This window comes from Pseudorasbora parva, chromosome 17 (assembly GCF_024679245.1).
Source record: "Pseudorasbora parva isolate DD20220531a chromosome 17, ASM2467924v1, whole genome shotgun sequence".
In the NCBI taxonomy this organism is placed as follows: Eukaryota; Metazoa; Chordata; class Actinopteri; order Cypriniformes; family Gobionidae; genus Pseudorasbora; species Pseudorasbora parva.
In genome coordinates, this window is record NC_090188.1 from 28,499,455 (window position 1) to 28,514,871 (window position 15,417).

General features: G+C 37.8%; 1 protein-coding gene across 1 annotated transcript in view; it reads right to left on the reverse strand.

The window, feature by feature from the left end:
• Positions 1-277: 277 nt before the first annotated feature.
• Positions 278-15,417, reverse strand: part of ppp2r5eb (protein phosphatase 2, regulatory subunit B', epsilon isoform b) — a 50,387-nt gene continuing 35,247 nt past the window's right edge. Inside the window, exons 3-14 of the mRNA XM_067421805.1 lie at positions 13,739-13,935; positions 10,060-10,161; positions 9,335-9,427; positions 9,098-9,228; positions 8,951-9,010; positions 7,160-7,268; positions 7,020-7,073; positions 6,883-6,933; positions 6,620-6,739; positions 4,780-4,907; positions 1,845-1,946; positions 278-1,752 (exon numbers count right to left, since the gene is read on the reverse strand). Of these exons, the coding sequence (XP_067277906.1) occupies positions 1,653-1,752; positions 1,845-1,946; positions 4,780-4,907; positions 6,620-6,739; positions 6,883-6,933; positions 7,020-7,073; positions 7,160-7,268; positions 8,951-9,010; positions 9,098-9,228; positions 9,335-9,427; positions 10,060-10,161; positions 13,739-13,935 (1,247 nt within the window). The 3' untranslated portion in view covers positions 278-1,652. The remainder of the gene's footprint in view (positions 1,753-1,844; positions 1,947-4,779; positions 4,908-6,619; positions 6,740-6,882; positions 6,934-7,019; positions 7,074-7,159; positions 7,269-8,950; positions 9,011-9,097; positions 9,229-9,334; positions 9,428-10,059; positions 10,162-13,738; positions 13,936-15,417) is intronic.

Here is a 15,417-nt window from a genome sequence, read left to right on the forward strand (position 1 = left end):
TGATTGAACTTGCTACCAGATTTGGCTTACGGTTCTTTTGGGAAACTTACCACAGAAAGGTTTTTCATCTGGTTCATCACAAAGATACTCAAAAACTCTTAAGTATGCAAGTTAACACAAGCAAAAATCGTGAAAATTTGGTTGAAGTGCTTTAAACGGAAAAAAGGAACAAGCTATAAACAAGAAACATTACTTGTTTTGAAACCCAAATAATGCATTTTTTTCAGTCTTTCATCCGCTCACACATGCCACAAATAAAACAAATGTGCATTTCATCTTTATCACAAAACAGGTTTAATTTAATATCTCTTTATTTTTTAAAATAATTAAACATTTGTATTTCTCCGACCCTTTTTAACTTTTGTAATCGTTTGATATCTGGGGCTTTCTAAAGCACAGGTTCAATTCTGACAATGCTCACCACAGCATCAGTCTCCACAGTCCCCCTCTCACTCCCCCCCAATCAGCAACTAAGTAAAAAAAGGAAGCGAGAACAAATTCCACTTGGTCAAAAGAAAAAAACAAAACCAATTCCAAAACTAAACCCAAAACAAATTAGAAGTGAAACCCAAGAAAGAAACGATAAATCCCAAGAGGCTGTGTTCAATCTTTCCTCATCATATACTGGATTCTCCTAAAGAAAAATACGCTAAAGGTTCTACTAGATACAGAGTATCAAAGTACTGCATTCAGATACAGTATACAGGTACTTAACACTGTAAGAAACTCCCTCACACACTCGAATGCAGAATGTGTGTGTGAACGTGCAGTTCCATTTCTCATGACAAGCATCTCCGGTTTTGCTGCTGGAATTCTCGACACTACCTCAGATGTGTGTGTCTCTCTCATTCACTGGTACCAGTACCGGACTGGTGCTAAAGAGTCCAAAATGAGTGTACAGGGCGGCACATTTGGACAAAAAAATCTAAAAAAGAGAACAAAAAAGAGGGGGAAAAAATGAGCTGGTATGTATTCGTGATTCTGTGTCCACTTCATCTTCTCTGCTGGATACTGCATAGTGTCCTTTGCGTTCCCTTTGGAGAAGTCTACAATCCAGACCTGCTGCATTTATCCAGATGTTAACGGATAAACAAAGGTCAAAAGGTTAAGGGTAGACAATTCTGCTTTCAAATATTCAGGACACACAGGTGGCGAATGTTGACCCAATTCATAGAGCGCTGACATGAGGAGGAAAAGAAAAAGGGGGCAGGAAGTGAGGAAAGAAAGAGAGGATTGAGCTGGTGTTGTTCAGTAAGGATGGGCGAGGTATGTCAGATCGGTAGGTTGAGATTCTCCGTTTGTTTGTTTGATTGATTTTCTTAACAGCAGTCGTTCATTTCAGTCCTACTGTCTATTCAAAGTCCTTCCAACTCCAGTGCGGGTTTCTCTTTTTTTTTCCTTTTTTTTGTTTTTGCTTATTTTTATTTTTTAACTTCCTTTTCTAGTCACGTTCTTTTTCGGCATAATATTTTTAAGGGGGAAAAAAAGAGGATAAAATAAAGTTATTTACAGTGCTTTTGAAATAATGAGACTGACGAGGTGAATCTACGGTAAAGTAAGTCGCACAAATACAGAAAGGAAAAAAAAGTGGCCAACGTTCCGAGCGCGTGGTGGAGGCGTTGGGGAAAAAACGGTCCAGGAGAGGCGCGTCGTTAAGTGGGAATAATTCCGTCACTCTGGAGGCTTCTCTTCAACTCCAGATCCTCCAACCTCTTCCATAGCTCTTCTCTCTCCTTCTCTTTCTTCTTCTCTCTAAGGAATGACAGAAAAAATAAAGGTGAGGAGGTACATTTAACAAGCCAAAGAGCCACGTGTCCGAGTAATGAATAAAAAAAACAGCTCACCTCTGACGATCTGACTTGTAAGTGGACGTGAGTTCATCAAACAAAGTGCTGTTCATTTCCATGAAGGCCTTCAGAACATTATAGACTAAAGCTACTATGGCCCTGAAAGCGGAAAAAGAAAAAGAATTAAACCATTTGAAGCACTCGTTACACTGGAAATGGAAGGACAGGACATATTTACTCCAGCAGATGGCAATATCTAATTAATGCTGGACAGTGATGACAGTGTTGTGTTGTGTATATCAACTACAGATATACTGAATCTTTACATGGAGGCTGTGAGTGTACACTACCATTTCAAATAATTAGGGTTGGTAAGGTTTTTTTATGCTCACCAAGACTGCATTCATTTTATTTATTTGCAAGAATGAAAAATATTAAATCAAAAAAATTTTTTTTTATATTTTAGTATTTTTTTTAAATGTAATTTATTTCTGTGATCGCAAAGCTAAATTCTCAGGAGCCACAACTCAACTTTAGTGTCACATGACCATTGAAAAGCTTTTTCAGGATTCTTTGATGAATTGAAATTTCAAATAACTTATTTGAAACTTTTTTTTCTTTCTTTTTTTCTTTTAGATCTTTACAGCGACTTATGATCAACTTCTTGCTACATGAATGTCTTAAAAAAATCTCACTGAGGCCAAATTTTTTAGTAGTGAATAAAGCCATTTTCACACAAGAAACCTAAATAAACTTTCTCTGAAACCACATCTGATAGATCACAAAAGCAATGTGTGGGAAAAGTTTTTGCCTATTTCTATATTTAATTTAAATGTGACTAAAATGTGTATGGGTTTCCTAATAGTGTCCTGAGAGAGTTTGGAAATTGAGGAAAAACCAGCGAATGTGTATAAGATCTGCACAATTACAAAGCTTAAAGTCTCCCACAAAAATATTTATTCTATCTAAGAGAAGGCAGATCTAGACCAAGCTAAAAAGCCTTGATTAAATTCTCCCTACGTCACTGTGGAAACATTTGCATAACGCTGCCCAAATGCATACGCAAAGAAAGAAGAGTGTTGTTGCCTCTAAGTTGTGGAGATTGCGAGATGCTGTGACGCTGTGTGTTTCTGTGTGAAACCAAAATCAGCACTTTATTTGGCCTTCTAAAAAGTGGACACAATTAGGAATCAGTAGTTAATATTTATTTTCAACACTGTTCCAGAACAGTACAACCTAAATGTTTGAGTGCAGCATTTTTTACAGGAGGACCGCTTCCTGACTCTGGGAGAGTACAAGCGCAGCTGTACACAAAGGCTATTTCTAAAATAAAAAATAAATTAAAAAATGGGGCAACTTCTACTTCGCTAGAGCAATCTGGCACTTCTGAATCTGAGCCTGCAAGTAAGTATTTGCTATTGACTTTTCAAAAAGTTGTGTGGCTTTTAGATCAATCCGACACTGGCTCGAACTGATACAGTAAAACTGATGAAAAAGCTCACGATTGTAGCAAGGGGCATATCATTTTCGACAAACGCTTGAGGTGTTTAGCCAATCACAATGCACTGAGTCAACCGGTCAATCAGAGCACACTACGCTTTTCAGAAGGAGGGGCTTTGTAGAAATCGACACGTTTTAGAAAAACTAGGCCTTAGGGCTGCTATCAATTAATCGATGATCGATGAATTGTTGATAATAATTTGATAAAATAAATACCAATAAAATAAAATGTATTGAACGTCGATTAAGCCAGGACATGCGCGGATGTGGACACAAGGACAGATGAAGCGACTGCCAGCGCTCCAGAGATATGTTGGGACCATTTTACGTTAAAAGGCTAGAGATAGATCTTCATGAATATAAGGCTGCGTGTGCATTAGGAGCCTTTTTTTGTGCAAATGTAAGTTGTAATATTCTGTTTGTTTTGTTTAGGCCTATATACATCTGATTTATCTCATATAGGATGCACCTGGTTAAGAATTAATGCGGTATAAAGTGCGCCTCTGATCATCTTCAGCGCATGCAGCTCAAATAGCAATGCACAACTAAATAAATTACTATGATTGGGACTGTCATTATAACATGACAATACATAACATTATAATGAGAACACTATTATTATAAATTGTTGTAAATTCATCGGGTTTAGTTGCTGTTTTCAGCATGCGTGCTGAACGCGTTCTTCCTGGAACACTAATGAATTACACTAATGAACACATGAATTTCTGTTCATAACAGAAATTACAAATTCTGAACAGCATGCATCTGAGGCGGCGTTGGTGAAACATTGTAGGCTATTAGTCTTTATAATTGATTATAAAGGGGGCGGCAGTGGCTTGGGGGCGGCAGTGGCTCAGTGGTTCATGTAGATTGTCTACAAACCGGAAGGTTGGTGGTTCGATCCCCGGTTCCACCTGACCAAGTGTCGAAGTGTCCATGAGCAAGACACCTAACCCCAGCTGCTCCCGACGAGCTGGATGGTGCCTTACATGGCTGACATCGCCGTCGGTGTATGAATGGGTGAATGTGAGGCAAGATGTAAAGCGCTTTGGATGGCCATAGGGTCTGTTAAAAGCGCTATATAAATGCAGTCCATTTACCATTAAATGGTCAATCAAATCGACTAATTTTACAATCCTACAAGCCCTTTATTTAGAAACCCTTTTTATTCAGTTGGTGAGGAACATGGCGTTTTGAGCAGCATTTGCACACCCTATCATGCTTTTGGCTATAAGCTACTGCAGTAGATGCATATTGCCGGATTAAGGCTTACTATTAATTGATTGCTAGTTGAAATGACGATCAATCACGGGAAACTGGTGTAAAATGACATCCCTACTACAGAGATAATGCACAGTATGTGAAAAAGAATGTATTTGTTGAACAAAGCATGTTAACATTCTATTACACCCAATACACAAAATAATGATCTTTGATAGCATTAGTCAAAGAAAGTGTTGAATAATATCAGAAGAGAGTGGCTTTGACTTACGGGTTCCAGTGTTCTTTGGAGATCCGGTACAGACTTGTGAACATTATGGGAAGAATCACGTTGGAGTTCTCCTCAATCAGACTCATGATGTACTCATTATTCCAGTAGTACAGAGCTCTCTCAGCCACCTGGACACACACAGACAACAGCTGGAGTCTAAGCTCATAATACAATGTATAATTTATTTTACATCTTGAGGAAAGCAATTGATACATGCATTTATAAAAAAAAAAACAGGTGAAATGTTCTGTGGTGAGAATTGATCTGTGGTGAAATAGCAGATTTAATAATAACAATAATAAATTAAAGTTGCACTATGTCACTTTTCCATCCACAAGAGGGCACCTATTCAAAACAAAGGTGTAGCTTGATGACACTAAGTTTGAGTGCAGAATCTTGGGACATGTGGTTTTCACCTTACAGCCGGTGGAAAAGAATCGGGATAGGACTCGGGCAGAAATCATGTTCATGGATGCAATCATTAAAAGGTTACTTCAGCGATTTGCATATGGCTTTGTATCAGTAGAAACCCTGGAGTATATTCAAATGATTGTGCTTTCCACCCTCATATCCTCCTGAGACAAGAGATTTATGCATTTTATTTCTGGAAAAATTCCTCCTATAATGTAAATTGACGATATTTGCATCATAGGAGGAGGAATGTTTGGTCAAAGGCTAAAGACTACAGCCAGCAGAGGGAGCCATTTCCGCACATGGGGGATGGGAGATCACACTCAGAGCTCAGCTCGCAGCTACAGGCACTCATTTAAACGGAGCTATGGTGAGCAATGTAAGTCTTTTAACTTCTCAAATTAATTTCTATGAAAGTTAAGCTTGCAAAGGCATGAACTGAAACGCGCCAGACTGAACTCGCATTGTGAATGTATGCCGCGAGTGTAGTCGCGATTACCTCAGCTCTCATCACGAGAACTCATCAGCTCATTTATCTGACGCCTGCAGTTAGTGCTCAGTGATGTGATACTCGCGCGGTGACTCACTCATTATATTGAACAGACACGGTCAGTTTTTAATTGTAGTGTCTTCTCTAACTCAGTCACAGTAATCAAGTTGGTGGCTTTTGGAATGGCCTCACAGGGCAGCGAAGCATTCTGGGAATAGTAGTCTTTCATCTCCATGAGACAAAAGTACATTTTCTGTCTTTTCTCAGTCTAGAAAGCACCAAATTCAAAAATAATTTCACATTTCTACTACATTGATGACCCAGTTTAAATACAGAATCATCTTCCCAGCGCTGAAGTACCCCTTTAATGTTACTGTAGTATGAAGCAGAGCAGGACAGAGTGTTGAGGAGCTGAGCAAGGCCACTGGAGCGATGGAAGCGCAACACATGGCTCGTGACTTTTATTATGACAGGAAACAGTCGCCGACGCCATTTCCACTTTTCTGGTCATGAGCATGAGGTAACACAGCTCTGTTTATCATATTAAATATATTTAAGTGTGCTTAAAATTATGTTATGACGTTACTCTATAGGTTCGCTCAGCAGCTGCTGTGACACGTTGCACACTGAAGTAAGAGTAAAGCGTTTCTGCAGAATAAAAATGGAATCTGAGGGTAACGCAGATATGACACAATTGACAGACGACTCCCTCAGACGTCCCGGTTCCTTGGTTAAAATAGCAATTCTCATAATTTACAAATAGTTGGAAACATTTGGGATATTGTAAGAACTCAATTGAACAAAATATATAATGCTTGCTTGATGGTTTATGGATATTTTACTGCAAAAATACTACATAGTGCACCTTTAATTTCTGGCAACAATCATATATGGACCAGTTTAATTTAGTCTTGGGCTAGAGTGGGTTTTTGTGCAGACCTGAAAATGAGGGCTGGAGACACATTTAGAGATCTGTTTGAAAAGAGGCTCCTGGATCTTCACAAACTGCGTGGGCTCAATCACATCCAGAATCTCCTCCAACTCTCCTAGGAACATGACCTACACACACAATGCAGACAGTCAGAGCAGTGGATAGAGAACAATGCATCCTAAATCATCAACACTTCCAATGTCCTGAAATCATGACTGATCAAGCCCATGCTGTAAAATTAGCTCTATTCAGGAGACCGCATGTGTCTCACCTCTTTCTGACTGCAGGTTTTAGGCCAGAATTTCAGCAGACCCCTGATAACCTGGGGAAAAATGAGACTGGTTAAAATAAATGGACTAAAAAAAGACATCTGATCAGTGAAAGGCTTTGTATGTTTACTGCACTTACTGGTTCTGTTAATGCTGGGTCTTTCTCTAGGAACTGTACAATACAATACGCCAGCTGCAAAAACAACAGTTTTTTATTGACGCGATCAACACTGCAGGAAGTTAAACTCATCTGAATGTTTTAACACACACGGGCAGTACCTGTGCATGGAAAAGCGAGAGGCTCCTGACGGTGTGAAGAGGAATCAAAACTTTCACCAAAAACTGTTTGTGCTCGGCCTTCAGCGGCAGAGCGAAGCCATTGATGATGCTGACAGGAGACAAACACAACTTTCACTAACAGAATTCTGGGAGTGAAAGACTGAGTAACCCTGAATTTTACCCCTACAGTCAGCATAATGCAAGCTTCAGTCATTTAATCATCAGGGTTTTCCTGCCAAATTAATCATATTTAATGGACATTCCAGAGAAGACTGTGCTATAACCTTCTGTTCTCAAGTTTTATATGCAAGCACGACAAAAGCTGCAGCGTATGTCAAGATCTTTATTGAGCAACAATTTAATTACAGCCTGTTCCTCAAAAAACTTTTGTTGGCCAAGACTTAAAATAATCACTATTTTTATGGAGCCCCTGGAGACTGTAAGGTTTACTGTACGGAAATGTCTTTTCTTGTCATATGCTTTTACAATAACATGAAGGTAAGACTTTTTTTTATTTTCAGATGAACCTTCCCCCTCTTAAGACTTAAATGTTTAGAGGATCAAGAATAACATATCTTACGTAAAAGAAAATCCCAACTGTTAGTTAATTGGAATTATGTAACTGTGTTAAGTGAATGAAATTATGTAAATTACATGATTTTACCCCAACAGTAAAGAGCAAACCCTGCCTTGCAGCCAACTAACACTGTCAATGACAGTGCTGATTGCATACACAACACAAAAATACTAAGCCCAAGCCATAATTGGTGGCACATTCTAATAGATATTATTAACTTGTTTGTAAATGACCATGCATGTAAGGCTAGCCGTTAACAAAACTAACCCCAAAAAAAACCCAAATCATACAGTTTGAGGTCTACTAATTCTAAAAACAAAAACACAACGGTACAGCTTTAAGCTTAAAGTCGACAAAAAATGGAAATTAAACCTTTTTTCTTAATGCACCTTAATGATCTTAAAAAAGGTTTTGACCTTATTTTTAATCTAAATGCCAAAACTCAATCTGGGCCCAGTTGTGGCCCACAAGTAATCTGACCAGATTTCGGCTAACGGATTGAATCAAAACTTGAAAATGGGTTGCTCAAAAGAAAAAAAAGGATTCTGAAATCAGATTGGATCATAATATCCAGTCTTGGTTTTGATCTAGATCAAACTGTTAGTTTGTGTAGTTCAAACTTTTTAGTAAGATAGGAATACCCCCGATCTTGAATGCGTTGCAATGTCTTGCATATGTTTTGCATTCTCCCAAGAAACTTTGAATTCCCTCTTAAAACTTGAGTTCTTTGAAAAGTCTTGGGGGAACGCAAAAGCATTAAACTATATAACTCTTCCCCCATTTCATTTTTTCCCTCCATTATCATGTCTATTTCATGCCTCCGTAGGGGTCTAAATGTTTAAAGGAAATTGAAAATGGAAGATGTTTGTTTGTTTATATTGTTTTCTTTCTTAAAGTCACTCTTCTACTGTGTTCTTTACATAGCAACCTACATTGTGAAGGCCGGGCCAGGTGATGCATCATACTTGTCTCTGGTATGCCAGATTTCTCCAATTATTTAGTTTGCTATGACCCCACCCCTTTCTTACAAATGACTGCAAGATGACATTCTAATCTGCCTCCAGCCAATTAACAACCGGTGAATAGACTTAAGTCCCCACCTTACATTGTTTCTTTTTCAATAGTATGTTTCACTCAGATGTTTGTCACGAAACAGAACAAATGATCTGTAACTACTTCCTTTACATTGTGACTTTAAAAATAGTACAACTCACCTGCCCAAAATCTCCAACAATTCTGCAACTCCATTGAAGTGCTCAGTTTCATAAACAAAACTAAGAAAGAGAGACACAGAGATGAATTGTTGCGCTTCATTGCTGCATGTGCAAATATAATGCAAATGGTCATATTAGATCCCTCACCGTAGAAAAATATTATTTATTTGTTTTCGTATAAAAGCTCTCAGTCCCAGGAATTTTCCATAGATTCTGTGTAAGACTGTCTTCAGGTAATCTCTCTCCCGCGGGTCCTCGCTGTCGAACAACTCCAGCAGCTGACAGGACAAAAGATGGACAAAGCATACAAAAAATTAGGATGAACAAATGTTACTGAGAAAACAAGGAATGTAGGAGATTTTATCTTTTAAAGAACATCCTCACCTGTAAGACAAATTTCTGGTCTATGTATTTTTTGGCAATGCTGGGTTGAAACTCCTGACTCTCCAAAAAACGGATGAAGAACTCATACACCAGCTGAGGAGAGCGAGAGCGAGCGAGCGAGAGAGAGAGAGAGAGAGAGAGAGAGAGAGAGAGAGCGAGAGCGAGAGAGAGATAGAGAGTGTTATTTGGGAGAGTTCTTTGAACTCAGCATCCATGCAGAGAAAGGGGGAAAAGGTCAAAGGTCATGGTTCGACTGAGGTCACAGTCACAGGACACACTGCTACTACCACAAAGGAAAAAAAAACAAAAACCTTTTTAATGAAAATAAGACAAGGAGAACATCTGGGAATGTGGCTTTCAATATTGGATTTTTTTCCAGATGAGGAAGCAGGGATTAGTAATGTAATGAAAGAGAAAAGTTTTACCAGGAAGATTCTCCTTGAGATATGCATCTCATTTCTAAAGGAGGCCTGGAAACATACAGTGAGTACACACACAGAGGGTCAGAGTGTGTGTACAAACCCTCAAAAACACACACAGACAAACATGCTGAAACAAATAAAACAGGATCTCTACACAAGGAGAAAGGGACCAGAGTACACAACAATATTCTCAAGAACCTCCACCATGTACGCACACACACACACACACACACACACACACACACACACACACACACACACACACACACACACACACACACACACACACACACACACACACACCTGTAAATGTGGCCATGATGCCTCTAGAGTGGGTTCATCCTCCTCTGGGTCAAACTCATTACTGTCACTGGGCGGAAGAGTTCGGAATATATTATAGGACACCTGAGAAAGAGATTCAATTTAATTTAATTAAAACTTCTTAAATCAAATATTACAGCCTTTTCAATGACTGTCTGATGCATAGTTCACACAAAAACGTTTTAGTTTTAACATAAAAGTTTTTTTTAAAACCCCAAACTCTAATCAGATTGGCATTGTGTAACTTTTGGGAATCAGTGTGTACAGGCTTGTAATGTATTAGTCAAAATGTGTCTGTACTTGTTTGTGTACAGTGAAATTTATTTTATAGTGAAATGTATCAGGCAATTTAATATGGAGAAGTTAAGGATACATACAGGTCCTTCTCAAAAAATTAGCATATTGTGATAAAGTTCATTATTTTCCATAATGTAATGATAAAAATTAAACTTTCATATATTTTAGATTCATTGCACACCAACTGAAATATATCAGGTCTTTTATTGTTTTAATACTGATGATTTTGGCATACAGCTCATGAAAACCCAAAACATCTAAATTTTTTTGCATATTTCATCCGACCAATAAAAGAAAAGTGTTTTTAATACAAAAAAAAAAAAAGTCAACCTTCAAATAATTATGTTCAGTTATGCACTCAATACTTGGTCGGGAATCCTTTTGCAGAAATGACTGCTTCAATGCGGCGTGGCATGGAGGCGATCAGCCTGTGGCACTGCTGAGGTGTTATGGAGGCCCAGGATGCTTCGATAGCGGCCTAAAGCTCTTCCAGAGTGTTGGGTCTTGCGTCTCTCAACTTTCTCTTCACAATATACCACAGATTCTCTATGGGGTTCAGGTCAGGAGAGTTTGCAGGCCAATTGAGCACAGTAATACCATGGTCAGTAAACCATTTACCAGTGGTTTTGGCACTGTGAGCAGGTGCCAGGTCGTGCTGAAAAACCAAATCTTCATCTCCATAAAGCTTTTCAGCAGATGGAAGCATGAAGTGCTCCAAAATCTCCTGATAGCTGCATTGACCCTGCCCTTGAGAAAACACAGTGGACCAACACCAGCAGCTGACATGGCACCCCAGACCATCACTGACTGTGGGTACTTGACACTGGACTTCAGGCATTTTGGCATTTCCTTCTCCCCAGTCTTCCTCCAGACTCTGGCACCTTGATTTCCGAATGACATGCCAAATTTGCTTTCATCCGAAAAAAGTACTTTGGACCACTGAGCAACAGTCCAGTGCTGCTTCTCTGTAGCCCAAAGTGGCTTGACCTGGGGAATGCGGCACCTGTGGCCCATTTCCTGCACACGCCTGTGCACGGTGGCTCTGGATGTTTCTACTCCAGACTCAGTCCACTGCTTCCACAGGTCCCCCAAGGTCTGGAATCGGTCCTTCTCCACAATCTTCCTCAGGGTCCGGTCACCTCTTCTCATTGTGCACCGTTTTTTGTCACACTTTTTCCTTCCCACAGACTTCTTACTGAGGTGCCTTGATACAGCACTCTGGGAACAGCCTATTCGTTCAGAAATTTCTTTGTGTCTTACCCTCTCGCTTGAAGGTTGTCAATGATGGCCTTCTGGACAGCAGTCAGGTCGGCAGTCTTACCCATGATTGCGGTTTTGAGTAATGAACCAGGCTGGGAGTTTTTAAAAGCCTCAGGAATCTTTTGCAGGTGTTTAGAGTTAATTAGTTGATTCAGATGATTAGGTTAATAGCTCATTTAGAGAACCTTTTCATGATATGCTAATTTTTTAAAAGAACTGAAATATTTCAGTTGGTGTGCAATGAATCTAAAATATATGAAAGTTTAATTTTTATCATTACATTATGGAAAATAATGACATTTATCACAATATGCTTTTTTTTTTTTAGAAGGACCTGTATGTACATGGAAGTGCTGAAATGTATTTATCTACACAAAACAATTATTGAAATTTAAATTCACATTACACCATTTAGGTAATTTAAATAATTTCACATACACAACTGCACTGTGTATATCAGCATTATCTTGGCCAATACCACCAGATACTGGCATCAGAATCGACTGTTGGAGAAACTCATATCAGTTGACCATATTTAATCAGTCAACTTTAATTCAAAGGTTTGTACAACGTCTTAAAAATAATCCTACTTTACAGATTTTGAACAGATGAAAAATTCTAACAATTTTTTTTGTATAAATACATTCTGCTGCATGCCTGTCTATTATTGTGGAATCACTGACTGACTTCATATTTACACTACAGTTCAAAAATTTGGGGCAAGTAAGATTTTATTAAATACATTTTTCTTTTTAACTTGATTAAACATGTAAAAAAAAAAATGTTCTATTATAAATAAATGCTGTTCTTTTGAACTTTGTTCATGAAAGAATCCTGGAAAAAAAGTATTACGGTTTCCCCAAAAATATTAAGCAGCACAACAAGCATTTTCAACATAAGAAATCTTGCTTGCATACTATCAGCATATTAGAGTGATTTCTGAAGAATGATGCAGGAAATTCAGCTTTGCTGTCATGGGAATAAAATATAATTTTAGAAAAGGGTTTTTCTAAAATAGTTTTAGAACTTAGTTTTTTCTGCTAGAGGACGACTATTCAAAACAAAGGTGTAGCTTGATGAAGCAGAGATTGAGTGCAGAGTCTTGGGAGTTGTAGTCTTCACATCACAGCTAGTGGAAAATATCGGGATGGGACGAGGGCAGAAATCATTTTCATGAATGCGATTATTAACGTTTCTGTAGTATGAAGAAGGGGGCGCTGTTTTATCATATTGGATACATTTGAGTGTGTTGAAAATTATGTTATAACGTTACTCTGTGCATTCGAGCCGCAGCTACTAAAAGAGAAACTTTTTGCACACTGTAGTAAGGCTAGATCGATATAATATAATATATTAATAAATGCTGGATGGCTTGTGTTGCTAAAGGGCATGCAATTACAACATATTCCATGACGGAGAAAATTATGTATTACTGTACATTAATTAGAATTCGTTTTCCGTTTATAAATGTCTTCAAACAGTTGTTCGCTTGGCTAATAAAACATGTAATATATTAAAGTGTCTTTGGTGTTTCCATGGTTTCTACAAAATACAACTCGAGGAAATCGAGGATAATGCGGGTATGATGGTTGACACAAGGGCACGGTCTGTGTCCTGGTTAAAATTGCTTCTTTCTCTGGATTTAAACATTTTTGGAAACATTTGGGATAATGCACGCAAGTCAACACAAATAAAATTGTTCTAGTGGTTTTCTAATGGTTTAATCCCAAATTCTTACATATTGTGGCTTTAAAATAAAAATCAAAACAGGAAACTTGTTTGAACTATTTTAACAATATTACTATTTTACTGTTTTTTTAATCAATAAATGCAGCCCTGGTAAGCATTAAAGACACCTTTCGAAAAAATCTTACCAACCCCTAAATTTTGAGAGGTAGTGTTCCTGCACATGAACAAGTGCAAATCAGATGACTCATTTCAGTCTAAGTGAGCAGCCAGAATAAGTTGCAATAGACCAGATTTCATCTTGATAGTCAAAAGTCGGACTCTGTGATGTCGCATTGTTATTGAAATCCAAAGTCACATTATACCATTTAGGCAAATGTATGAATCCTGTCCACAGATGGATGACTTTTTCACTCACCATTTTGACGACCTCTGGGTAGGCCTGTTCTGTGAGGTATCCTCGGCTGACTGTGACATAATCAACAAGCTCATTGAGGGTTGAGCGCTTGTATTCTTTCATCTTCAGGTCTGACAGAGTGTCCATGAAATCAAAGACAGCACAACACTGCTGAAGTTTCTTCAGGAACAACTCCGGCTGCTCCTGAGCAGAGACGTCTGCGCGCAAACAAACACACACACACACACACACACACAAATGAGAAACATGGAAAAAAAGTTCAAAAACGCCCTGCTGAAACCTTACTTTGAGATGGGTGTGTTCACAAAAGCACTTAAGTTAAAGGTTCAGGGTGTACTTCCATAACATACAAAAACAATCTGATTCAGATAATGCCAGAAAAAAGATAATAAGGGGATTCCTTTTAACGTGTAAACTTAGTAAACACATGGCAGACGAGACAAAAGATCCCATCTCTTACTTAATGAATAGAGGAACAGATTTGAGGATGTGAGGATTACACCAGGTCAGCCATCAGACGTAACAATGGGCATTTTTCCATCATCCAAGAACTGCGAAGGACTCAAATATGTAAACTAGTGGGCAGAAAAGGAAGGGCGAGAAACCTAAACTTCCCAGAGATAAAAACCAATTTGCTGATATAACCACACACGTGAAAAAAGAATGATGATTTAGAAGCAGGTTTGCTGTGGTTTGAGCACTTGAACCATTTGTTTGGTCAGCACCACCTAATAGACCATCATGCAGCAATGACAGTAAAAACACAGCATTAAATTGTTTGATGAGCAGTTTCCTTCCCTGAGTCGATGTACTACCTATTTAACAAAAAGTTGGGGTTTAACTAAGGAATCGCTACATTTGTTTTTCTCTTCATAAAAACTGCCAACAGCCCCAAACGACCACACTTGGTAGCTTATACTATATTAAAAAAAAAAAATTAAGATGATTTAAAAATTAACTAATTTCCAGCCACTTTGAAAGGAACTGATGGTTGGTTAAAGATATAAAGCAGGGACATTCAATTTAAGTTCCAAGAGGTCCAGTCTCTATATTTTCCTTGCCAACCAAACAATATTTTGGAATTCCATCTGTGCGGCAGTAGTACTTTGCAAAAGAAAAAAAATAGAAAAGAAAATAGTCATCACAAGATGAGGAAGGATATTGGCTCCTGAGAGCCAAAGCAGCAAAGCAGTGGTGTCTGTGAATTTAAGAATTAAAAAAAAAGAAAAAAAAAATGTTATATACACATACATACACACACACATATACATACACACACACATATACATATACATATATATATATATATATATATATATATATATATATATATATATATATATATATATATATATATATATATATATATATATACATATATATATATATATATACATATATGTATATTATATATATTATTATATATATATATAATGAAAAGGAAAAGGAAAAGAAGATATATAGTTGAATCCAATATTAAAAGTAAAAAGATCAGATGTTTTATCAGGTATATGGCAGAAGACAGAGAAGAGACTGTATTGGAGGTACATGGTTTTCCTCCTGAAGTATGGACCATGTTTATATTTAGCTTAAAATAAGTATCTACTAAAAACAAACAAACAACCAACAATCAAAATGCTCTCATCATAAGCCAAAAACAAAGTAACTAGTACTTTTGT